The sequence below is a fragment of the Branchiostoma belcheri genome, unplaced genomic scaffold (assembly GCF_001625305.1).
Source record: "Branchiostoma belcheri isolate BF01 breed outbred unplaced genomic scaffold, Haploidv18h27 scaffold174, whole genome shotgun sequence".
NCBI classification, from domain to species: domain Eukaryota; kingdom Metazoa; phylum Chordata; class Leptocardii; order Amphioxiformes; family Branchiostomatidae; genus Branchiostoma; species Branchiostoma belcheri.
The window spans coordinates 136208-155931 of NW_017803202.1; the positions used below are offsets into that span (position 1 = coordinate 136208).

General features: G+C 45.8%; 4 protein-coding genes across 4 annotated transcripts; 3 read left to right on the plus strand and 1 right to left on the minus strand.

Annotated features, from left to right (window-relative positions):
- Nucleotides 1–4586: 4586 nt before the first annotated feature.
- On the plus strand, nucleotides 4587–7667 carry LOC109467028 (chaoptin-like). Its single transcript, XM_019764923.1, has one exon. It carries the CDS (start codon nucleotides 4587–4589, stop codon nucleotides 7665–7667), a length of 3081 nt encoding a protein of 1026 aa, XP_019620482.1.
- A 367-nt stretch (nucleotides 7668–8034) lies between these two features.
- LOC109467029 (ankyrin repeat domain-containing protein 13C-like) lies at nucleotides 8035–12452 on the minus strand. The gene is made up of 5 exons (XM_019764924.1): nucleotides 11998–12452; nucleotides 9993–10034; nucleotides 9500–9604; nucleotides 8659–8744; nucleotides 8035–8100 (listed from the first exon to the last, which is right to left on the minus strand). The coding sequence occupies exons 1-5, from the start codon at nucleotides 12224–12226 to the stop codon at nucleotides 8035–8037; spliced, it is 528 nt and encodes a 175-aa protein (XP_019620483.1). The 5' UTR covers nucleotides 12227–12452.
- Nucleotides 12453–13116: 664 nt separating this feature from the next.
- Nucleotides 13117–15847, plus strand: LOC109467046 (tripartite motif-containing protein 2-like). Its single transcript, XM_019764943.1, has one exon. The coding sequence runs from the start codon at nucleotides 13288–13290 to the stop codon at nucleotides 15472–15474; it is 2187 nt and encodes a 728-aa protein (XP_019620502.1). The 5' UTR covers nucleotides 13117–13287; the 3' UTR covers nucleotides 15475–15847.
- Nucleotides 15848–16054: 207 nt separating this feature from the next.
- On the plus strand, nucleotides 16055–18920 carry LOC109467042 (tripartite motif-containing protein 2-like). Its single transcript, XM_019764940.1, has one exon. It carries the CDS (start codon nucleotides 16357–16359, stop codon nucleotides 18568–18570), a length of 2214 nt encoding a protein of 737 aa, XP_019620499.1. The 5' UTR covers nucleotides 16055–16356; the 3' UTR covers nucleotides 18571–18920.
- The last annotated feature ends 804 nt before the right edge of the window (nucleotides 18921–19724 follow it).

Below are 19724 nucleotides of genomic sequence, written 5' to 3' on the forward strand. Positions count from 1 at the left end.
TAGCATATTACATAAACTGAATAACTTGAAATGAATCATCATTAAAGTTTCATAATCACTACATACATTCTGTGTGGGTCATGTATATGTATACATATAATGATCCTCCCGTCTTCCAGCTTGCCCCCTTGCCCATAAGACAACAATGATCATCCCCTGTCAACAAGCCTGTAACCTCCCCAGGTAAAACTTCCAAGTCAACAATAATATAACCCTCACAATGCCCCACCCACTAAGCAACAATGATCCTCCCCTGTCCCCAGTCTGCCCCCTCACCCATAGGAAAGCAATGACCCTCCCCTACCATCCCCAGCTCATCCATGAGACAACGATGATCCTCCCCTATCCTCCGCCCCTCCCCTTACCCTAGAAACAACAATGGTCTGTTCACCAAGATGCCACCTTACCCATGACATTTAATGATCCTCCCCTGTCCCTAGCCTCCCCCTTTCACAGGAGACAATGATCCTCCCGTCTCCAGCCTGCCCCCTCACCCAGGAATCAACAGTGGTCTTTCCCTTTCCCCCCAGCTTGCCCCTTCAACACAGGTAATCTATCACGCCAACAATGAGCTTTCCCTCACTGTGGACCCACGCATGGCACAGCAATGATCCTCCCCTATCCTTCCCCCTCCCCCAGGATACAACAATTATCCTCCCCTCCCCCAGGTGGTCCATCTGGGCCCTGTTACTCCCAGGGTGCCTTGTGTGTCCTGTACAACAGTGCATTAGGCTGCCTTTACTCAGGGGTCACACACATGCTCCCAAACTCCTTGGAGTGTATGTATAAATCTCAAGGATAAGAAAGTCCGCCCCAAGACGCCTTGAGGATCTGAGAACTTGCCAGCACCAATTAAGAGACAAAAAACTTTGAAGGTGGGTTTTTGTATCCTTATCTATCTAAATAACCTTATCTGTCTAAATAACTACTAATTGCAGCTCTATTTCTTGAGACATAGAGGACAAGTCTTTCTGGAAGACGTCCAAGACTTAAACTTTAGTAAGGCTTTCTGATTGACAATAAGGAGTTAGCACCCAGCTGAGTTGAGAAGCCTTGTTTCTAACCACATTAAACCTATAAATGCAGGCAGAGGCATGCTGCTTTGTAGAACTTTCCTGAATTTTAGAATTATCAAGATGCGCTTATAAAGAAAATCAGTGACAACTTTTATACAGAGTAGTGTTTATTTAAGCCCTGTCTCATCCTGTGTGAAATACACTACAGAATTTCTAACAGATTATTAAAGTAACTAATTCTTTAATTTGGAGAAGTTAATAAATTGTAACACTACTCTCTTTATACATGAAACCCAAAAAAATCTGGCATAGTTTATTTATGGTCTCATTCATGAGTTTTTTCCATACATTAGAAACCATGCATTAATGAGCGACTTACGAGACCGGGTTCCCTATGATCCTACATTAAATCAATTGATATCTTTCATGCTATGTTGAGCACACTTACTCTACATCTCATAAAAAAATTGCCAACGACTTCTATACACACAATCCCCTTTTATGGGAAATACAAACTGCACCTAGCGGCTGCCCGCAAGAGGCCCTCCCACGCTGCAAACCTACGACCGCACAACTCACAACACTGGACTGTGCACGTCCGACCTTGCGCGCGGCTACCGACAATTACGTCCTAATTTCATCAGTTACAAACAAGCTTTCACTGCTTTGACGTTTTACATCAGTTGGGATGGCTAAAGGGGAAATTCTCACCAATAAAAACACGCGTTCATACAGCCGTTTAGTTTTTGACTTGGTACTCTTTTAGGGGGTACACTCGGAGTAATACATGAATGAGACCTTAATTACCATTGATTATTAAGATTGTGTCTTTAAATGAGAGAATATACATCCCCTAACAATCTCTGAGAAAGATTTTGTCTCACGTCACTCCGTTACCAAGCAACGGGTCAATAAAGTTGCGTCAAAATTTTGATATAAGCAGCGCCACCTGGCAGTCTGAAATAAAAGTACAACAGATATCTTAATTACCCTTATGACGTGTCGGAAACAGTAATTAATTGTTTTTTTCGTTCCGTTGGGTAGATTAATGTGTTCTGTATGAGATTGTTTGCCTGTAAACCTGAATGGACAGCAAGTGATAGATCTGAACGATGCTGATCATTTGGTGTATGCTGGCAAATGAGGCGTAGCATCAGTAAGGACATTGATGTGCATGTCGCATCAGGACACGCCCATAAAAGCGAAAACATCGACATTACACAAACAAAAGTAAAGCCAAACATATACACTTGCTAAAATTTGAACCCGAGGTAAGAAGAAATAAGCGACATGCTGCTGATAGTGCATCTAGCGCACCCTAAAAGTCAGCCTAGGCGGGAATGGGGAGTGGTTTACAGAGGTGACGCAAGATCCTGCTCACAAAAATGCGAGGCAACTTCGGTCAAAAGTACCTTTTTCTACATGTTGAGAAGAATAAAGGCAAAAGAGGCCAAATTGACCATAAACTATCACTCAGAAATGAAGGGGAGGTCCAGACAGCGTTCTTAGCACAGAGCAAAACAGAAACTTTTCCAATGAAAGTTACAGTAATGCTTTGGCATAATATATCCCTTCTCACGTAAGTAGAAATCCACTAAATCTAGTTGGATTTTGCAGTCTGGAAGTCTTGGGGATACAAATTCACGTCAGCTGTAGCGTGTAAGGTGTTTTTCTGTTAGTTTGGGGGGGGGGGTGTGGAGCGGACGGGGTAAGGATCCACCGCCCTGACAGTGGCGGGGGGCGCCAGACTCAACGCGTGCATGCATGCGTGCGTGCGTGCGTGTGTGTGTGGTGGGGTAGGGGGGGGGGTAACAATGGCACAAATTTCGGCCAGCAGGGTAATCAGACGTAATTGGTATTACTATGGGATGCAATCAGGTAACCCAACTTGTCAGGCATGCGATTTTAGGTGGGTACACAGTCAGGCTGCGGGCAAGGTGGTTTTGAACAATCCGTAGCGCATCGGATTGCCTTGTATTTGACGCTTTTCCTGAAAGCAGAGCGCACATATCTTTAGTATTTGAATCTTTTCCTGTTCTGTGGTTCCTTAACTCTACCCACAATTTCATATGAACATCTAAGTTCCGTAATCGACGCTTCTAATCATGACTAATGTTTGCATGTGTTGTCCGTGAATTTGGGTTTACACGATTTCTATATAATTTGCAAGCGTGTGCTTGTCAGTCCTTGCTTTACAGACGTCTTACACAACACTGATAGTCAGGGAATAATCTTTAGTGTATGTATCATTGACTATGACAGCTTTTCAAAACGTTATTTGACTGTAAATCTTTGTAAAACGGAGAATGGTGAAAAGACGGCGTCAATCAACCCCCGCAGAAATGGCCTCGTCCGTTGCCATGGCAACGGGCGTGGTTACACAATGCAACTTGCGCTGAAAAATCGGACATTAAATCCTGGGCAAACGTTGTTAAAAAATTGGGACCTTAGCACTAATCGTTGATTTTTGGTGAATATTTTTTATTTCTAATTAAGGTCTCATTCATGAGTTTTTTCCATACATTAGAAACCATGCATTAATGAGCGACTTACGAGACCGGGTTCCCTATGATCCTACATTAAATCAATTGATATCTTTCATGCTATGTTGAGCACACTTACTCTACATCTCATAAAAAAATTGCCAACGACTTCTATACACACAATCCCCTTTTATGGGAAATACAAACTGCACCTAGCGGCTGCCCGCAAGAGGCCCTCCCACGCTGCAAACCTACGACCGCACAACTCACAACACTGGACTGTGCACGTCCGACCTTGCGCGCGGCTACCGACAATTACGTCCTAATTTCATCAGTTACAAACAAGCTTTCACTGCTTTGACGTTTTACATCAGTTGGGATGGCTAAAGGGGAAATTCTCACCAATAAAAACACGCGTTCATACAGCCGTTTAGTTTTTGACTTGGTACTCTTTTAGGGGGTACACTCGGAGTAATACATGAATGAGACCTTATTCAGGAAGTGTCACTGTGTGAATACAAGTACATTATTAGTTACAGTAATATTACGACAAGGAGGTTACAGACTTCACCTATGTTGGTTTGTTAGTTGGTTAACATGTTAAAAATGCTATTTTCAGAACTGGTGACAATGATCCAACAACATCAATATTTATTCAGCCTTTTGACTCTAACAGGACCCTGGGTGCAGTACTGGACTGGACACTAGGGGGCATTGCATCTCAGTGAAGAAAACCACCTGTTCAAACAACACTGAAACTGCTACATATCTTTACCTTCTGCCTGCTGCCAAACTCTATAACCTATACAAAACTTGGCACCACACAGCTACCATAGCAGGCTAAAGGTTAACTTCAAGACTTTCCAACAGGATGTTTCCATTCCTATATATTATACTTTTCTCTTGCAACCACCTTCTTACAATACCAGCACAAGAGGAAACAGAGTTTTGCCCACTTCTGTGTGACTGTGGGTTGGACATAGACTCGGAGTGGGGGCAGGGTGCCAGTTGCCATGGGTGGGGCTTCCTGGACACTCCCGAGAACCTCCCCACGCAGGCAACATGGCTGGAACTGATCGGGTTCACCATGGGAGGGATACGTTCCGGCGAACTGCGACCTTTCCGTGACCTGCGTTACCTCTCACTGAAGGACAGCGCGATCTCTGTGATACAAAAACGTGGGTTCTTTGGCCTGAACAAGCTCCGAGTGCTAGACCTCACCAGGAACTTTCTTGTCAGCATCGAGGAAATACTCGGAGACGTTCGAGCGTTGGAAGTGCTTCACCTGCAGTATAACCGACTCCGCAATGTGGAAACCGCATTTCATAAAACCACCAACCTAACCTGGCTTAACCTGAAGAACAACAGGATCAGCACCATCAAAATGGCCTTCAGGAATCTGACCAAGCTAGAGACGTTGTATCTTCGTTATAACAACATTACCGACCTGGGGACAGCATTCGCCAACCAGAAGATGCTGAAAATCTTAGATTTGGGACACAACCAGATTAGGGCCATCAATGCTGGAGCCTTTGCAGCATTAGAACAGCTACAGCAGCTGTTTCTGAACAACAATGAACTGAGGGTGGTTCATAACCGGGCGTTCACAGCACTGAAGCAGCTTTGGCGGCTGGATCTTAGTAATAACCGAATTGTACGAGTAAACGGTCTTTTCCGAGCAAACCAGAAACTTCAGGAGTTGGACCTGGGGAATAATTTCATCCGCATCGCAACAAAAGCGTTTCAGGGACTCCACAAACTTGTTGACCTTAACCTTCGGAACAACCAAATCCGGACAATCCATGGCGCGTTCAGCGATCTGGACAGCATGGAATCTCTGGATCTCAGCAGCAACCAGATCACGGAGATCCAAGGATCCCTCAACTACTTGATCAACTTAAAGGAGCTTCTTCTAGCCAACAACTTTCTGTGGACCTTAGGCCGTCAGTTTCGGGGGTTGAACCGGCTGGAATACCTCGACCTTCAGAGTAACCAGATCCAGCATCTCGGTGACGCGTTCCGCGACCTTGAGAATCTAAAATGGCTGGTCCTTCGGGACAACAAGATCCGGTCCACGGTGTCGGCCTTCCAGAGCCTGAGAGATCTCGTGCACCTGGATCTGAGCCACAACAGCATCGCCCACCTCAACTACAGCCTGCATCACAACAAGAAAGTCGAGCTGCTGGATCTCAGCCACAACCGGATACAGTTCGTGTCCTGGGAGCTGAGCTACATGGTACAGCTCAAGTTCCTCTACCTGCACAACAACTACCTAACCTTCATCAGGAACGGGTTTCACAGTCTCTCCAAGCTGAAAACTCTCACCCTGGCTCAGAATTGGATCTATTCCATCGAGGACGTGTTTCGGGACCAGCAGCAGCTTGAGTCTCTCGACTTGAGCCACAACAAAGTTGGGAACATCCAGAACTCGCTCGACAGATTACCCAAGCTACGCTGGCTGGACCTGGGAAACAATCGCATCAGCGTGATCTCGAAAGCCTTCTCCAAGCTAGTCGATCTGGAAACTCTTAGTCTGGACCACAACAGGATTGTCATGGCCATCGATGCCTTCACATACAACAGGAAACTCCGCCGACTGGACCTCAGTCACAACCCGCTAGTTTCCATCATCAGGCTGTTCACAGAGCTGGGAGAGCTGAGGGAGCTCCACCTTGAACACAACTCCATCCTGACTATAAACAACACATTAACAGGGCTGCAGAACCTGCAGTGGTTGTACCTACAAAACAATAGGCTGTCAACTCTAGCCAGGGAACTGAGGAAAGTTCCCAAACTACAAGGCTTGGACATATCAAATAACAACATCTCATCTCTGGACAGAGAGTTTTCGAGCACTCCATCCATAGTATCCCTGTATGCAGGGCACAATGCTATTGTTGACATCACCAGAGCTTTCTCCAAAATGCAGCAATTAAAGGAAATCAACCTGCAACACAACAGAATCACCAACGTCAAGGGAGCCTTTAAGAGGATTAGTATGGTTGAGAGGTTAGATCTTAGTCATAACAACATCAGTAATGTTGATGACAGCTTTGATGAACTGCTAGAGCTAAAAAATTTAAACTTAAGCAGCAACAAAATCAAAAGTGTGAAATACGCACTGGATCAAAATACACTCCTACAACGACTGGACCTCAGTCACAACAACATTGCTACAATCCATTCTTCTTTCACCAACTTAGAGTTGCTCAAGGAACTGTACTTACAACACAACAACATTGAGTACCTCGACAAAGGCATATACAGGAACAAAGAGCTTCAGATCATTGATCTAAGTCACAACAACATCAGCGACATCAAGTCAGTTTTCAAACATCACCCAAAGTTACGAGAGCTCTACCTCCAACACAACACCATACAGAACATCGGCAATGCCTTTCTTGATGACAACATGATCTGGAGACTAAACCTGAGCTACAACCACATTGACAGTATCGGTTGGACCTTCCGCGACTTTCCACAACTCTCCGAACTCTACCTCAGCTACAATGTGTTAGACACAGTGGAAGGAGCTTTTGGACTGTTCAGCAAGATTTCCGTCCTATATCTTGACCACAACCTTATCGGCCCCAGTGTGAGTGAACTCTACGTGGAACTAAAAGAGCTGACAAAGTTGGACATGCGCGACAACCGTCTGACAACCATGAGCTACCAGATCCAGCACTACGGGAAGTTCAACAAGACCTGGCTGGGCGACAACATCTGGCACTGCGACTGTAACATGGTGTTCTTCCGCGAGTGGCTGTTGCTAAGATATGACCGAGAAGAGATCGACGTGCAGTGTTCAACGCCACTCAGGCTACGCGGGATGAACCTCTGGGACGTCCCGCGGATATTTCTTGGTGAGGAACCTCCCGTAGTTTCTATCTACCCTGGGGATTATTTTGTCGGGAGTGGTTACAGCGTAGTCTACAAGTGCGAAGCGGAAGGCTGCCCGGCTCCGCAACTGGAGTGGACCAATCAGGACGGGATCGTGCTTAATGACGAGGATGACAGTTCGCGAGTTCGAGTAGGGTTAGGTGCGGATGGAGCCATGTACCTACAGATCAGGCCGACAATAGTGTGGGACACAGGAAACTATACATGTACTGCTACTAGTAATGGTGGCAATTCAACAGGAACTGTCTTTCTAAGTGTGACACCATAGCTACTGTATAGAATGAGAAAAAACAAAGCCCATAGGCACTTGAGCTTGTAGATAGTAATAACTGTTGCAAATACTGTGTATTTATGCTAACTTATTTCCCTTGAAGCATATTGGTTGTTTGAACAACCAAAATCTTTCTAGAAGACAGGTTGCTGTGGACCTAAAGAAGCTAACAACAGCTCATACATTGTATTTATATATGCAGACTATAAAAACCTTTAATTTTGTTTTCTTAATAACATTCTTGTTCTCTGTACAAGACATAGAATAAAACGCTCATTTTAATTGTTACATTCAATAATTGTGCATATGTTATCACTCAAAATGTATGGCTGTCGACCAATCACCAGGCTTGTCACAACTGACCTTATGCAAACGCCACTCTTGTATATTCTGCATGTGTCTGAGGGCAGTATTCTGGACACCAGGGGCACTGGAACACACAACAGTGATACACTGTTAGTCTGACATACATAACCTTACCTTACAATAAGAGTATACTAGGAGGGTCTGTAAAATTTCCTATTGGACCACCTAAAGTCCTCACATTCAGTAACTTGAGCATTGACTAGAGCATTGATGTTTTTGACTTGATGCTGTTCCAGTAACCTGAACGTAGTTCAGTACCAAAGTGGTCTATCTGTTAATCCCTATACAGAGAATAAAACTACATTGTCTTTTGTATACAGCAATCTGTAAGACAAAAGTCATGTCTAACTCACCCCAGCTGTGGAAATCCCACTTCAGCTCCAAGTAGAAATCTCCCAACTGGACAAAGAAAAATGATGAAAAATGACAAAAGTTTAATTCATTTGTAAATGCTGTAAGTCTACATTGTACATTTCATTTCTTTGCTAAGATTGACACTAATCAATTATAAATATAAGTATCAGTTACACCTAAGCCAGGTTGCTTGATAGTATCATAGAAGAAGAAAAAATGCTTGTAAATATCTAAGGTGGAGACAAAAGGGTAAGACATTCAGCTTTACCTCCTTAAGTGCCTGTAGAAGCTCTGGCCTTTTCTCCTCCAGAGTTTCCCTGGACTGTTGCTTTAGTTTCCTCAGCAGGGAGGTGACTGTGGGACAGAAGAGACCCCTGGTGAACACAAGTGGTACTGCATCCAAGGAACAGTTAAGGTACCACACATTGACAATATTGTGTATCAAGAGCAAAATCTTCTTCATCAAATAAGATAACTAGATTTGTGTCAACCAAGATACACTTTACTAGATAACCAGCTGTATCTACTGGCAGGTCTACTTTGAATAAAGACAAGGAAAGAGGCCAACTTTTAAAACCTTGAAAGGGCAATGACAAAGAGATATGACAAGGAAGGCAGCTCAAACATACAGAATGTAGACATTCTATTCACCCATGCCATATATTTGAAGTACAGTGTCTATTCACAAACACACAGGTTACAAACTCACTAGTCTGGCACCTGACTACAGTACCTGGGAAATACAGTTAATAAATGTAAAGAGAAGGCAGTCAGCACCAAGGACAGGGAATGTAGTGTTATGTAGTGGAGGGTTAGAGCTTCATACACTAAAATTCTATGTTAGAAACTGCACTGAAAATTTAGAACATCTGGTACATGTATATACTATTGTTTAGCAATGTTAAAGGAATGCAGTCAGCACCAAGGACAGGGTATGTTAGTGACCACTCCAAGTTGGAAATCCAGGACCTGTACCAAATAACTCTGTACAACAATACACCACAGTAATTATTTTTTATTGCAAAGTCAGTATGAACAAGAAAGCAGAGACTACAACAGGAAATGTGACCCTTGGCAGGAGTGTTAAGTGGTTAGACCATACTCCTTACTGGTTTGCCTGTCTCCATAACTGATGGCTTCTGCCAGCGGGTTCCACCCTGCTGCGTTCTTCACCCGCACAGGTGCACCATGGGCCAACAGCAGGTGCACACACTCTGAAATAAGGTAAAGTCATGACAGATCAAGGTACCATCTAAGCTGAAATTGTCTGAAGTCACGATATATTGAGCTATATGACAAGACATTAAACCTCCCATCTCTTAATTCAGAGAGAAAAGAAACTTTTGGATAAGAAAATATTCTGCATCCCATATACATGTATATTCACCTAAAACTGACCCTCAGTAGCATTGATTTCCAATATCAGTGTTCCCAAAATGGAGAGATATTGAACATTTTGAACTTTGTCAATGTGCTATGTGCTGAGTACACATGCAGTATGTTTGACATGTTTGATGATCAAAGCAGTCGGAGAATCCAAACTTCAGAAATGTTCCTGACCCCACCTAGAGATTTTGTGTGGAACTGCAGGTCAGAACTCACCTTTCTTCCCCAGCATGACAGCCAGATGCAGAGCTGTGTTTCCTGCAGAAAAGAAAGTAAATCTGATTGGTTTTAAAGAAAGCAAACATCCCAATATTTACTGAATACGATGATGAAGGTTATATTATTAGATATCCAGGTAATCTCTCTTGGCTTGGCTTCATATCCGAAGATTGTCAGGGGCCCTTCTCTCTCCTGCTGCACGCCCGCTGGTGGCTGACAAGTCTGATTCATGACAGACATACTCTGCCACAGTGGCTACAGGTAAGTGACGGGTCTGGTGTTGGAGGTAATACGATACGCCAAAAAAGCAGTTACTCAAGCAACTGGATATGATTCATGATTTACTGAATAACTTAGTTGCTTTTTTATGAGGAGAGTTATTTTGCTAATATTAATAATAACCACCTTAATTGGTTTCTCATCATGGTAATGAAATTTGATGTAAAATATAAATTAATTGCTTACATTTTGATTTCTTTCCTGTGCTAGTCCCTTATGAAACTTTAATATGTCTGTTCTTAATTTAGTGTAAAACATGTTACCAGCCCAACTAATTATAAGGTGCACTGGAAGGGCTCTCCCTAAGCAATTGAATGATATTGCTGCACCACAATATTACGATCTAAGTTCTACCTTATCAATTTTAAAATTTAGATACATGTAATTTTGTATCAAGATTTGCTTGTTTTTAAACCCTCCCCTGACTTACAGCTATTGCTCTAAACGTCTGGGAATAATCCTGACTAGCATTTCACTTTTACGATCAGAACGACTTCTATTTTATGTTTTGACACAGATTGCCACTGATTGAAGCAGGCTGGCCTGTATAGATTGGCCCAAATCTGCTGAGTAAGTGGAACATGTTTCCCAGCTAATGGTCCTCAGGAGGCCATGAAGCACTCAGGACAATATCACTAATGGCTGGCAGCATACTGTACATGTACAATGTAGGTCTGGATTAAATGGATGGCAGCATATGTCTGGTTTACTTCACTACTCCATAGGCACTGTCCTATTTGTATTTACCAGGGCTTCCATACTCTCTCCTTTAATAAATGTAGATTCCCTTCAATTGGACAAGAGCCCTGAGGTGTGAATGCGATGCAAAAGATGTTGCTTGGTTTTCTAGAATTGACATTGAAAGTACAAGTATCCTCATGCAAGTTTGACTTTGTCAAACTGTATTGTATTAGCTGGACCCCTATATAGATATCACTGAAGTCTAAAAAAAAGGTAATCCCTACCTACCAACCCTAATTTTTCAAGGACTGAAACAGGAAACTATGTTTGCCATGTTTTATCTTATCTGTGGATCACTTACATAATCCAGGAAGCGGGGTATTAAAATTGCTGTGTGCATACCACTATTACCAGTGTGGTATCATATCCTGTAGACCTGTTTAGTTATATGCTGAATATTTCGGAAACATTTTTCTTTTGTATCTTTATGAGCAAACTGGACCTTCTCAATGTAGTAATGCAGACCATTTTTGGAGCTCACGCCCACATATAATGTACGCCCACATACATACCACTACTACTATTACATGTACGTTTGTATAAATGTTAGTGTATATGTTAACTAAAGTTTTGGCAGCACATAAGTATATAACTTTGATTTCAGGATCTTGCTGAGAGTTCCTTACTTTTTTGTACTGTATAAAACACAGTTTTGCTTAATGATCATACCGATGCTAGGTTAGTAATACTAATAGTAATAGTATGTTGTGTTAGTATAATTGACACATATTTTATAATTTTAGAAAATTATTGAACGATCTTACTGACAAGCACATTCTTAACCTTTCCGTACTCTCTACAACGCAGTTTTACCAAATGATCATACGTTTACTATGTTAGTGTTAACAGTATGTAATGTTAGTGTAACTGACAACACCATAGTATTACGTAAGTCCGTAATTACTAAGCATATGCCTAGTGCTGCAGGCATGGCAAAACTCGGCCCCTCCCCTCTTTACAAAAACAACATCGCCAGTCCTACCGTGTACGTCTTGTTCGGTCACATCGCAGGTCCTGAGGAGCGCGGAGACCCTCTTGATGTCGCCCTGGAAGACGCTGTAGTGGAGCGGGTACCTCTCGCGAAGCACTGCCGGGTCGGGGACGACTAGAGCCTCGGCGTCCGGGTCTGCTCTTTCCGGGCAGGGGGGAGAGTCAGCCGCCGGCGGTTCGGCTCCAGATTCCCCGCCTTCGCTGCGCGTCTCACACGGCATAGTTTCCCCTTCTGGGCCGTCCAGACTGAAATTTTACACAAACGCGTTCTCGGTCGCGAGCGGGTTTGTGGGGTTGAGTTGCGGAAAGTTTCGTGAATGGAGATGACGTTACGTTTTGATTACAACAACGTCAGTTTTGGAATGAGCGCCGCCATCTTGGACTGCCGAACCGACCTCTCGTTCCCAACAACAACAATAGTCACGTGATCGGCACGTTCCCAGGAGGCGGAGTGATGGGTTCGGAAAGTCATCGATCACTCGCCGATCAATCAAATTCCTATCGATTTTCTCATCACAATAGAAGCAAGTGAAGTCAGTGTTAAAGAATCTCATTTCCGTCTGGCTAAATTGAGTCCATCGCGGTCAATATGTGTACTTAAATGACCCACAGTATGTGAAATGCCTAGAGAGTACCAGTCGAATATTGGTCCCATGCTGTAGTGATTGCACAACTGTGTGGCCCAAGGGTAATTAAACAGGAGATGGGCGCCGCCCTATTCATTCTAGAACGTCCTTTAGAACAGGTGTCTAAAGGACAGGTGGGGACACCTGCGTTGCGTCATCCTTACTGCACTAACGCTACACCAACACATGCGGCACCTGCCACACCATGCTACGCACCACTGTGCAATATAAACATCCATTGGCCACTACTCTCCAAGCAGAGGTGTCGGCTTCGGCTTATTTTTGGCATGTTTCACCGGGATCTGATCGGATTTTTGATCTGCTAGGAGATTAATTAACCACAAACTGTCCCGGTATTCATTGCGGTAAACAAACTGTGACGTAAGAATGCTTCAGAACAATGAAACAGAAAAAGTGAGCGTAAGTGCGTAGCTACATAACAGCACACTGAGAGACCCTTACATGTATCCTGGACAATATTCAGCAATAAGGATGTATCTGTTTTGAGTCAAAATAAGGTCACCAATAGAATCCTGCCAACCAGAGCCTTCCGACACGTCAACATCCGCGTTGGACAGAGAGTCGGCGACCAGTCTCGGAGTCAAGTCGCCAGTTTGCGTTCATCTGGCCCGTTCTTGCTACTATCAGTTTCTGAGATGGCGAGTAAAATGGCAAACGACATGGACAGGCAGTCTCTGACGTGCCAGATATGTATGTCACTCTTCAGAGCCCCCAAAATCCTGCCGTGTCTGCATAGCTTTTGTAGGGAGTGTCTGCAAGAACTGGCCACCAAACAACAGCCGCTGGAGTGTCCAACCTGCCGCAAACCGGTCAGTCTACCAGACCAAGGTGTGGACGGACTGAAGAACAACTTCTACGTCAGCAACCTGCTGGACTTCGCGGCCGTGAAGAAAGGGGCGGGGCCAGGTGTGCCGTGCCAGGTGTGTGAGGGAGGGCAGGATGGCGGCAAGTCGTGGTGCGTGGACTGCGCTACCTGGATGTGCGGCGCCTGTACAACTGTACACCGGAAACTCCCGGGCACGAAAGAGCACGAAGTCGTCCCAGCAGAGGTCCTCAAAGCAGAGAAAGACGTGAGTAAATTCCAGCGTAAGCGTCACTGCCACAAGCACAAGAACCAAGAACTGGTCTTCTACTGTGAGAGTTGTAACGCTTTGGTTTGTACAGCGTGTACTGTAGTCGACCATCGACCAGGTACTGACCATAATCCGGTAGAAGTTAGCGCTATTGCTGACGACCAGAAAGACAAGCTGAGGCAACTTCTAAGCCAGGTGGATCCACGTCTTGAAGAGATGCAAGAAGCTCTTAAGGAATTCGACAAGGAGATGATGAAGTTGGACAGCTCAAGAATAGAATCCGTCAACCAGGCGACCTCATACTTCCAGCATCTTGCAGACCTCTTGCAGAAGCGTGAGCGGGAGATCTTGAGCCAGATCGACTCCACATATCGCGGCATCGGTAAGACATTAGAGTCGCAGAAGGAAGAGGTGGAGCTGGGGTTCGCCAGGCTCGCCAGCGCGCGGACATTCTGCGGACAAGCCGTGGATCATGGTGACGAGATGCATCTTGTAGAGGTAGGAGAGCAGGCTCAGAGGAGGGTCGAAGGTCTGCTTCAAGAACGAATCAACCTGAAACCTGAGCAAGACAAAGTCCAGTTCTCGGAGAGAGTGAACGTTGCAGACTTCAAGAAAGACGTGGAAAGGTTTGGGATCGTGAGCTCGACGGTGAATGTGGACGTCTCCAAGTGCAGAGTGGTGACCAAGACGCCGGTGGTGGGACTCCAGTGCACATCAGTGCTTGAGACTGCAGATGAGGAGGGGCAGGCAGTAGCAGTGAACCGTGAGGCCATCACGGCGACGCTGACAGGTCCGGCAGGAACCAGGGCAGTACCAACTCTGCTGCAGGCCAGGGACGAGGGGCGGGTCTGGGACATCCTCTACACCCCTGAGGTCACGGGGAGGCATAGGTTAGAGGTCAAGGTCAAGGACAGGGACGTCGCCGGCAGTCCTTTTGATGTCATGGTGCGAAGTCGGGACAGCGCCGTCATCACTATAGGAAGGGAAGGCAGCGAGGAAGGGCAAGTGAAGAAACCAATAGATGTGGCGATAGATGGGGAAGGTAAAGTCGTAGTGTTAGAGCAGGTGAACAGGCGGATACAGGTGTTCAATGCAGAGCATGGAAACGTGTTGAAATGCTTCCCGATAGAGAGCGAAGGGCTGTTCGGAACAGATACGGACTCCAGCGGCAATCTGTTCGTCACGTCATACGGCGCAAGCTTCGGCGTCAGAAAGTACTCGCGGGAAGGGGAACTGTTGGCAACGTTCAATCCGGAATATCTACGGCATCCGCTTGGAGTTGCAGTTCTGAAGGACGGCCGCATGGTGGCGGCGGACAAGCAGCAGAAGTCGTGTCTCCTCCTGCAGCCTGACGGGAGCCTCATCCGGGAGATCGGCAAAGGGCAGTTGCAAGACCCATGGTTCATTGCGATCGACGAGTCACGTGGCCTGATGTTCGTCACGGACAACCGCGCCCACAAGGTCGTGGTGTTTGACCTTGAGGGCAACCTGAGGTTCAGTTTCGGCAAGAGAGGTCAGAATCCAGGTGAGCTGAGCAGCCCGACAGGTGTGACGTTAGACCCCGCAGGTAACGTCATCGTCGCAAACAAGGCTGACGGTCGCGTCCAGGTGTTTGGGCCAGACGGCAGGTACCTTCGCACCGTGACCACGAGCAGGGGCGCCCCGCACGGACTCGCACTCACGCCCGAGGGTTACGTGGCTGTAGCGTGCTATACCGGACACTGTGTAGAACTGTATAGGTACAAGTGAGCGCCGTGGACAGGGGTATCGTATCCAGAGCCGTGCCACCTATCTAGTTCTATACCTGAATGGATTAGGGTTGATGTTGGAAACGGCTGTAAATAGTCTCTGCATATCCAAAAACGTAGGTTTGCCCCAAGCGCGGTTCTGGATACGCATAGGTTCTGGATAAAACTTGGTTCTGGATACCTATCCGCGGACTTTAAGACTAAAACTGTGTCTCTGTCTTAACATGTTTAATTGTTCCAACATATTCTACTTAGTCTTCTTCGCCACTATATCATAGATATAGTCTTGCCTCTTTCTTAACAGCAACAGACATTTGGAGATGATTATTAACATTTATGTTTGTAAGATCTTTGACATGTATCGATATATTAGAGAGGCCCAATGGGAGTCAAATCCTTCAATAAAGAAATCCTCAGCTCTACTATTCATCGTCAAAATGTTTATTTTTCCCTCGTACAACCGTCCCTATATATATGGTCGTTTGGCCACTTAACGACCACCCCCATCTGCTAGTACTTGGTACCGTCCAACCACCTGTTGGCGTCTCGCCAAGTCGGCAGGCCTACAGGGTCATGACGTCATGACCTGCTGTCTACAGACGGAACATTGTACATGCTGTGTGAGGCATTTGACTATCATATTCATAATGAATAGTTATGGGGTGGTCGCAGTACAAGTTACCCCCAGATGTCTTTCCGATAGATTGACTGGGGTGCAAAGGGCAACGTTCTTCGTCGTCGCCCAGCGTTACGTGACGTCAGCCTTCCGAAACTGAGTTCTGAGAAACTGCTGTGCTCAGTTTCGTACCCACCAGACGAACTTGATACAGAACAAGACGGGCTGTATTTAATTCTCAGTCTTGCCAACAATCTTGGCGACACAATGGCGAGTAAAATGCAGAGATCTGCCGAGTTTGACGAGCAGTTCCTGACGTGCGCGATCTGCATGCTGCACTTCCGGGACCCCAAAATCCTGCCGTGTCTGCACAGCTTTTGTAAAGAATGTCTCCAGCTTTGGGCCACCAAACAACAGCCGCTGGAGTGTCCAACCTGCCGCAAACCGGTCAGTCTACCAGACCAAGGTGTGGACGGACTGAAGAGCAACTTCTACGTCAGCAACCTGCTGGACTTCGCGGCCGTGAAGAAAGGGGCGGGGCCAGGTGTGCCGTGCCAGGTGTGCGAGGGGAAGGAGGGAGGGGCGCGGTCATGGTGCGTGCAGTGCGCCGTTCTGCTTTGTGAGTCCTGTACAAACACACATCGCAGGTTTCCTGCCATGAAGGGGCACCAGATCGTGTCACAAGAGAACCTGGAGGCCTCTGAAGATGTGCCCAGCGGCTTCCAGCGCAAAGTCTTCTGCCCGAAGCACGAAGACCAAGTCTTGACTTTCTACTGTGAACCTTGCCAGACTTTGGTCTGTGTCGCCTGTACGGTTGTCGACCATCGGCCGGGTGAACAGCACAATCCCGTAGAAATCGGCAGCGTCGCCGAGAGGAAGAAACGAGACTTACAAGAACTGTTAGAAAAAGTCGAGCCTCGAGAAAAAGTCGTGCGGGCTGCGCTGGGTGACGTCGAGACAGAAATATCAGAGTTACCAACATCGGCAGACGCAGCGATCAAAGAAGCCACCGAATATTTTGATCAGCTGATGGCCTTGCTTCAAGACAGGAAAGAAGAGGTCGTCGAAGAAATCGGCTTACGTCGCCAGGAAGTCGGAAAATGTCTGGAAGAGCAGAAAGAAGAGATGGAGTTTGAGTTGGCCGGACTGACGAGCGCGTCAGAGTTCTGTAAACAAGCTTTGGAACACGGCAGCGACGTGCACGTCATCGAGGTCGAGGGTCAAGCACGACAGAGGGTGGAAGAGCTGCTGACAACTCCAGCCGACCTGACAGCCCGACCGAGTCTCGTCGTGTTCTCGGAGGGGACGGCTGTGGCGGAGTTCAGAGATGCTGTGGCCAAGGCAGGGCGCGTACAAGCCAGCGTAAGGGTAGACGCATCTAAATGCTCAGTGGAAGTAAAACCTGCCGTTGTAAAGTGTACAAACGTCTCTCTCCTTACCATAAAGGACAAAAACGGACAACTTTTTTCTGTGCCCAAAGATGACGTCACAGCCACGCTGACGCACCCCTGGGGCCTGCCGGTACCCACACAGGTGCAGGAGAAGGGCAGGGGATTGTGGGAAATCTCCTACACACCTGAACTCACTAGAAACCATGGGTTAGATGTCAAGGTTAAGGGTCAGTCTGTGGCGGGAAGTCCGTATGACGTCAGGGTGCAAAGCAGCCACACCCCAGTCTTAACTATTGGAAGAGAAGGCAGTGGGGAGGGTGAACTTTCCGCCCCTGTGGATGTAGCAGTGGACAAGGACGGTAACATTGCAGTGTTGGAGAACGGGAACAAACGGGTTCAGGTATTCGATCCCAAGACTGGCCAGTCGCTTCGGTGTTTCCCTGTGGATGGTGAGAACCAATGGGGGATTGACATTGACTCCGACGGACAGTTTATTGTGACGTCGCGAAACCAATTGTTCAGCACTGCCACTGACAAACAAGCCATCGATGTGTACTCGCGAGAAGGGGAGCTTACAAAGACCCTGATACCGGACTGTCTACGAAATCCGCGCGGAGTTGCAGTTCTGAAGGACGGCCGCATGGTGGTGGCAGACGACACTCAGAAGTCGTGTCTCCTCCTGCAGCCTGACGGGAGCCTCATCCGGGAGATCGGCAAGGGGCAGTTACAGGGCCCATGGTTCATAGCGGTGAACGAATCACGTGATATGTTCTTTGTCACTGATTTCACAGCTCATAAAGTGTTCGTGTTTGACCTTGAGGGGAACCTGAAGGTCAGCTTTGGTACAGAAGGGGAGAATGAGGGAGAATTGCAAAGCCCAACCGGGATAACATTCGACCCTGCAGGTAACATCATTGTGGTGGACACTTTGACCCGCCGTCTGCAGGTGTTCCGACCTGACGGGACGTACCTGAGAAATGTGGCCATTGTAAGAGGGAGAGAACCAGCAGGAATCTCGCTGACCCCAGATGGCCACATCGCTGTAGTGTGTATGGAGGGACATTGTATCTTGTTGTACACGTACAAGTAGCATAAAGCACCCCTGGTGATAAACAATTTGTGAAATGTTAGAGACTGTCCAGTTTTCATACCAAAGGGACACCACAGGAACTGAACTTCAGAAAATATCAATATTAAGACAATGCAACTTTAACAAAAGAGAAACATTCACAATACAATAGTGTTCCCAGGACAATAGAGAGTTACCATCAAACAAAATAGTCAAAAGATATTTTTTACGGATCTTTTTGTCTTGTTATTTGCAGTTAGACCTATGCATGTATAATTAGGGCAAGAACTTGCAACAAACCTATCATCATTAATCCAGTCATACTAAGGGCTCAGCTAGAAGCGTGCAAAGCTGTGTATTATTAGATTTAGCGAATGACCCTTTGACATGATGACCATTATTACCTTCGCCGAGAAGGTTATGTTTTCAGGGGCGTTCGTGTATGTGTGTGTGTGTGTGTCTGTCTGTCAACACGATAACTTGAGAAGGCCTTGATGGATTGTCTTGATACTTGGTAGGTGGGTAGGTCTTGATGAGACCTCGAAATGATTAGATTTTGGACCCCCTAGCGGCTTGTTATGGTACTGCAGCTGAACTTCCGGTTTTGATATCTCATGATCTAGACATGCTATGGTGATGAAATTTGGATGGTAGGTAGCTCTTGTGCTGGGGAAGAAGTGACGTGAGTTTAGGCCCCCTAGCGGCTTGCTCTGGAACTGCAGGGATATATTCTTGAAAATATTCAAAAGGGGATAACTCAAGAACCGGTTGACAGATCGTCGTGATTTTTGGTATGTAGGTAGCTTACGTGATGCTTAATATAATTATGTGACAATTATGCAAATATGGATGTAATTTGCATAATTTATGGGGAAATTCTATAAATCAGCTGCATTCCATAATAGGACAATTGAAGCTTGTGACATTGGTAATTGACAACGAGAGAAACACAGGAAGATGTTGATTATGTTAATAATGACTTAATTTGCATAATTAATGAGAAAATTTTATAATTATGTAATGATAACTGCCTGGAATTTCATACTTGCGGTATTTGAAAGTTAAATTGAGGTGAACATCATTAAACATAATTTATTCAAATCAGGACCTCGTTTGCATAATTTATTAGGAAATGCTAGAATGCATTGTTTGTTAATATAAGACTGTCTTTTGGT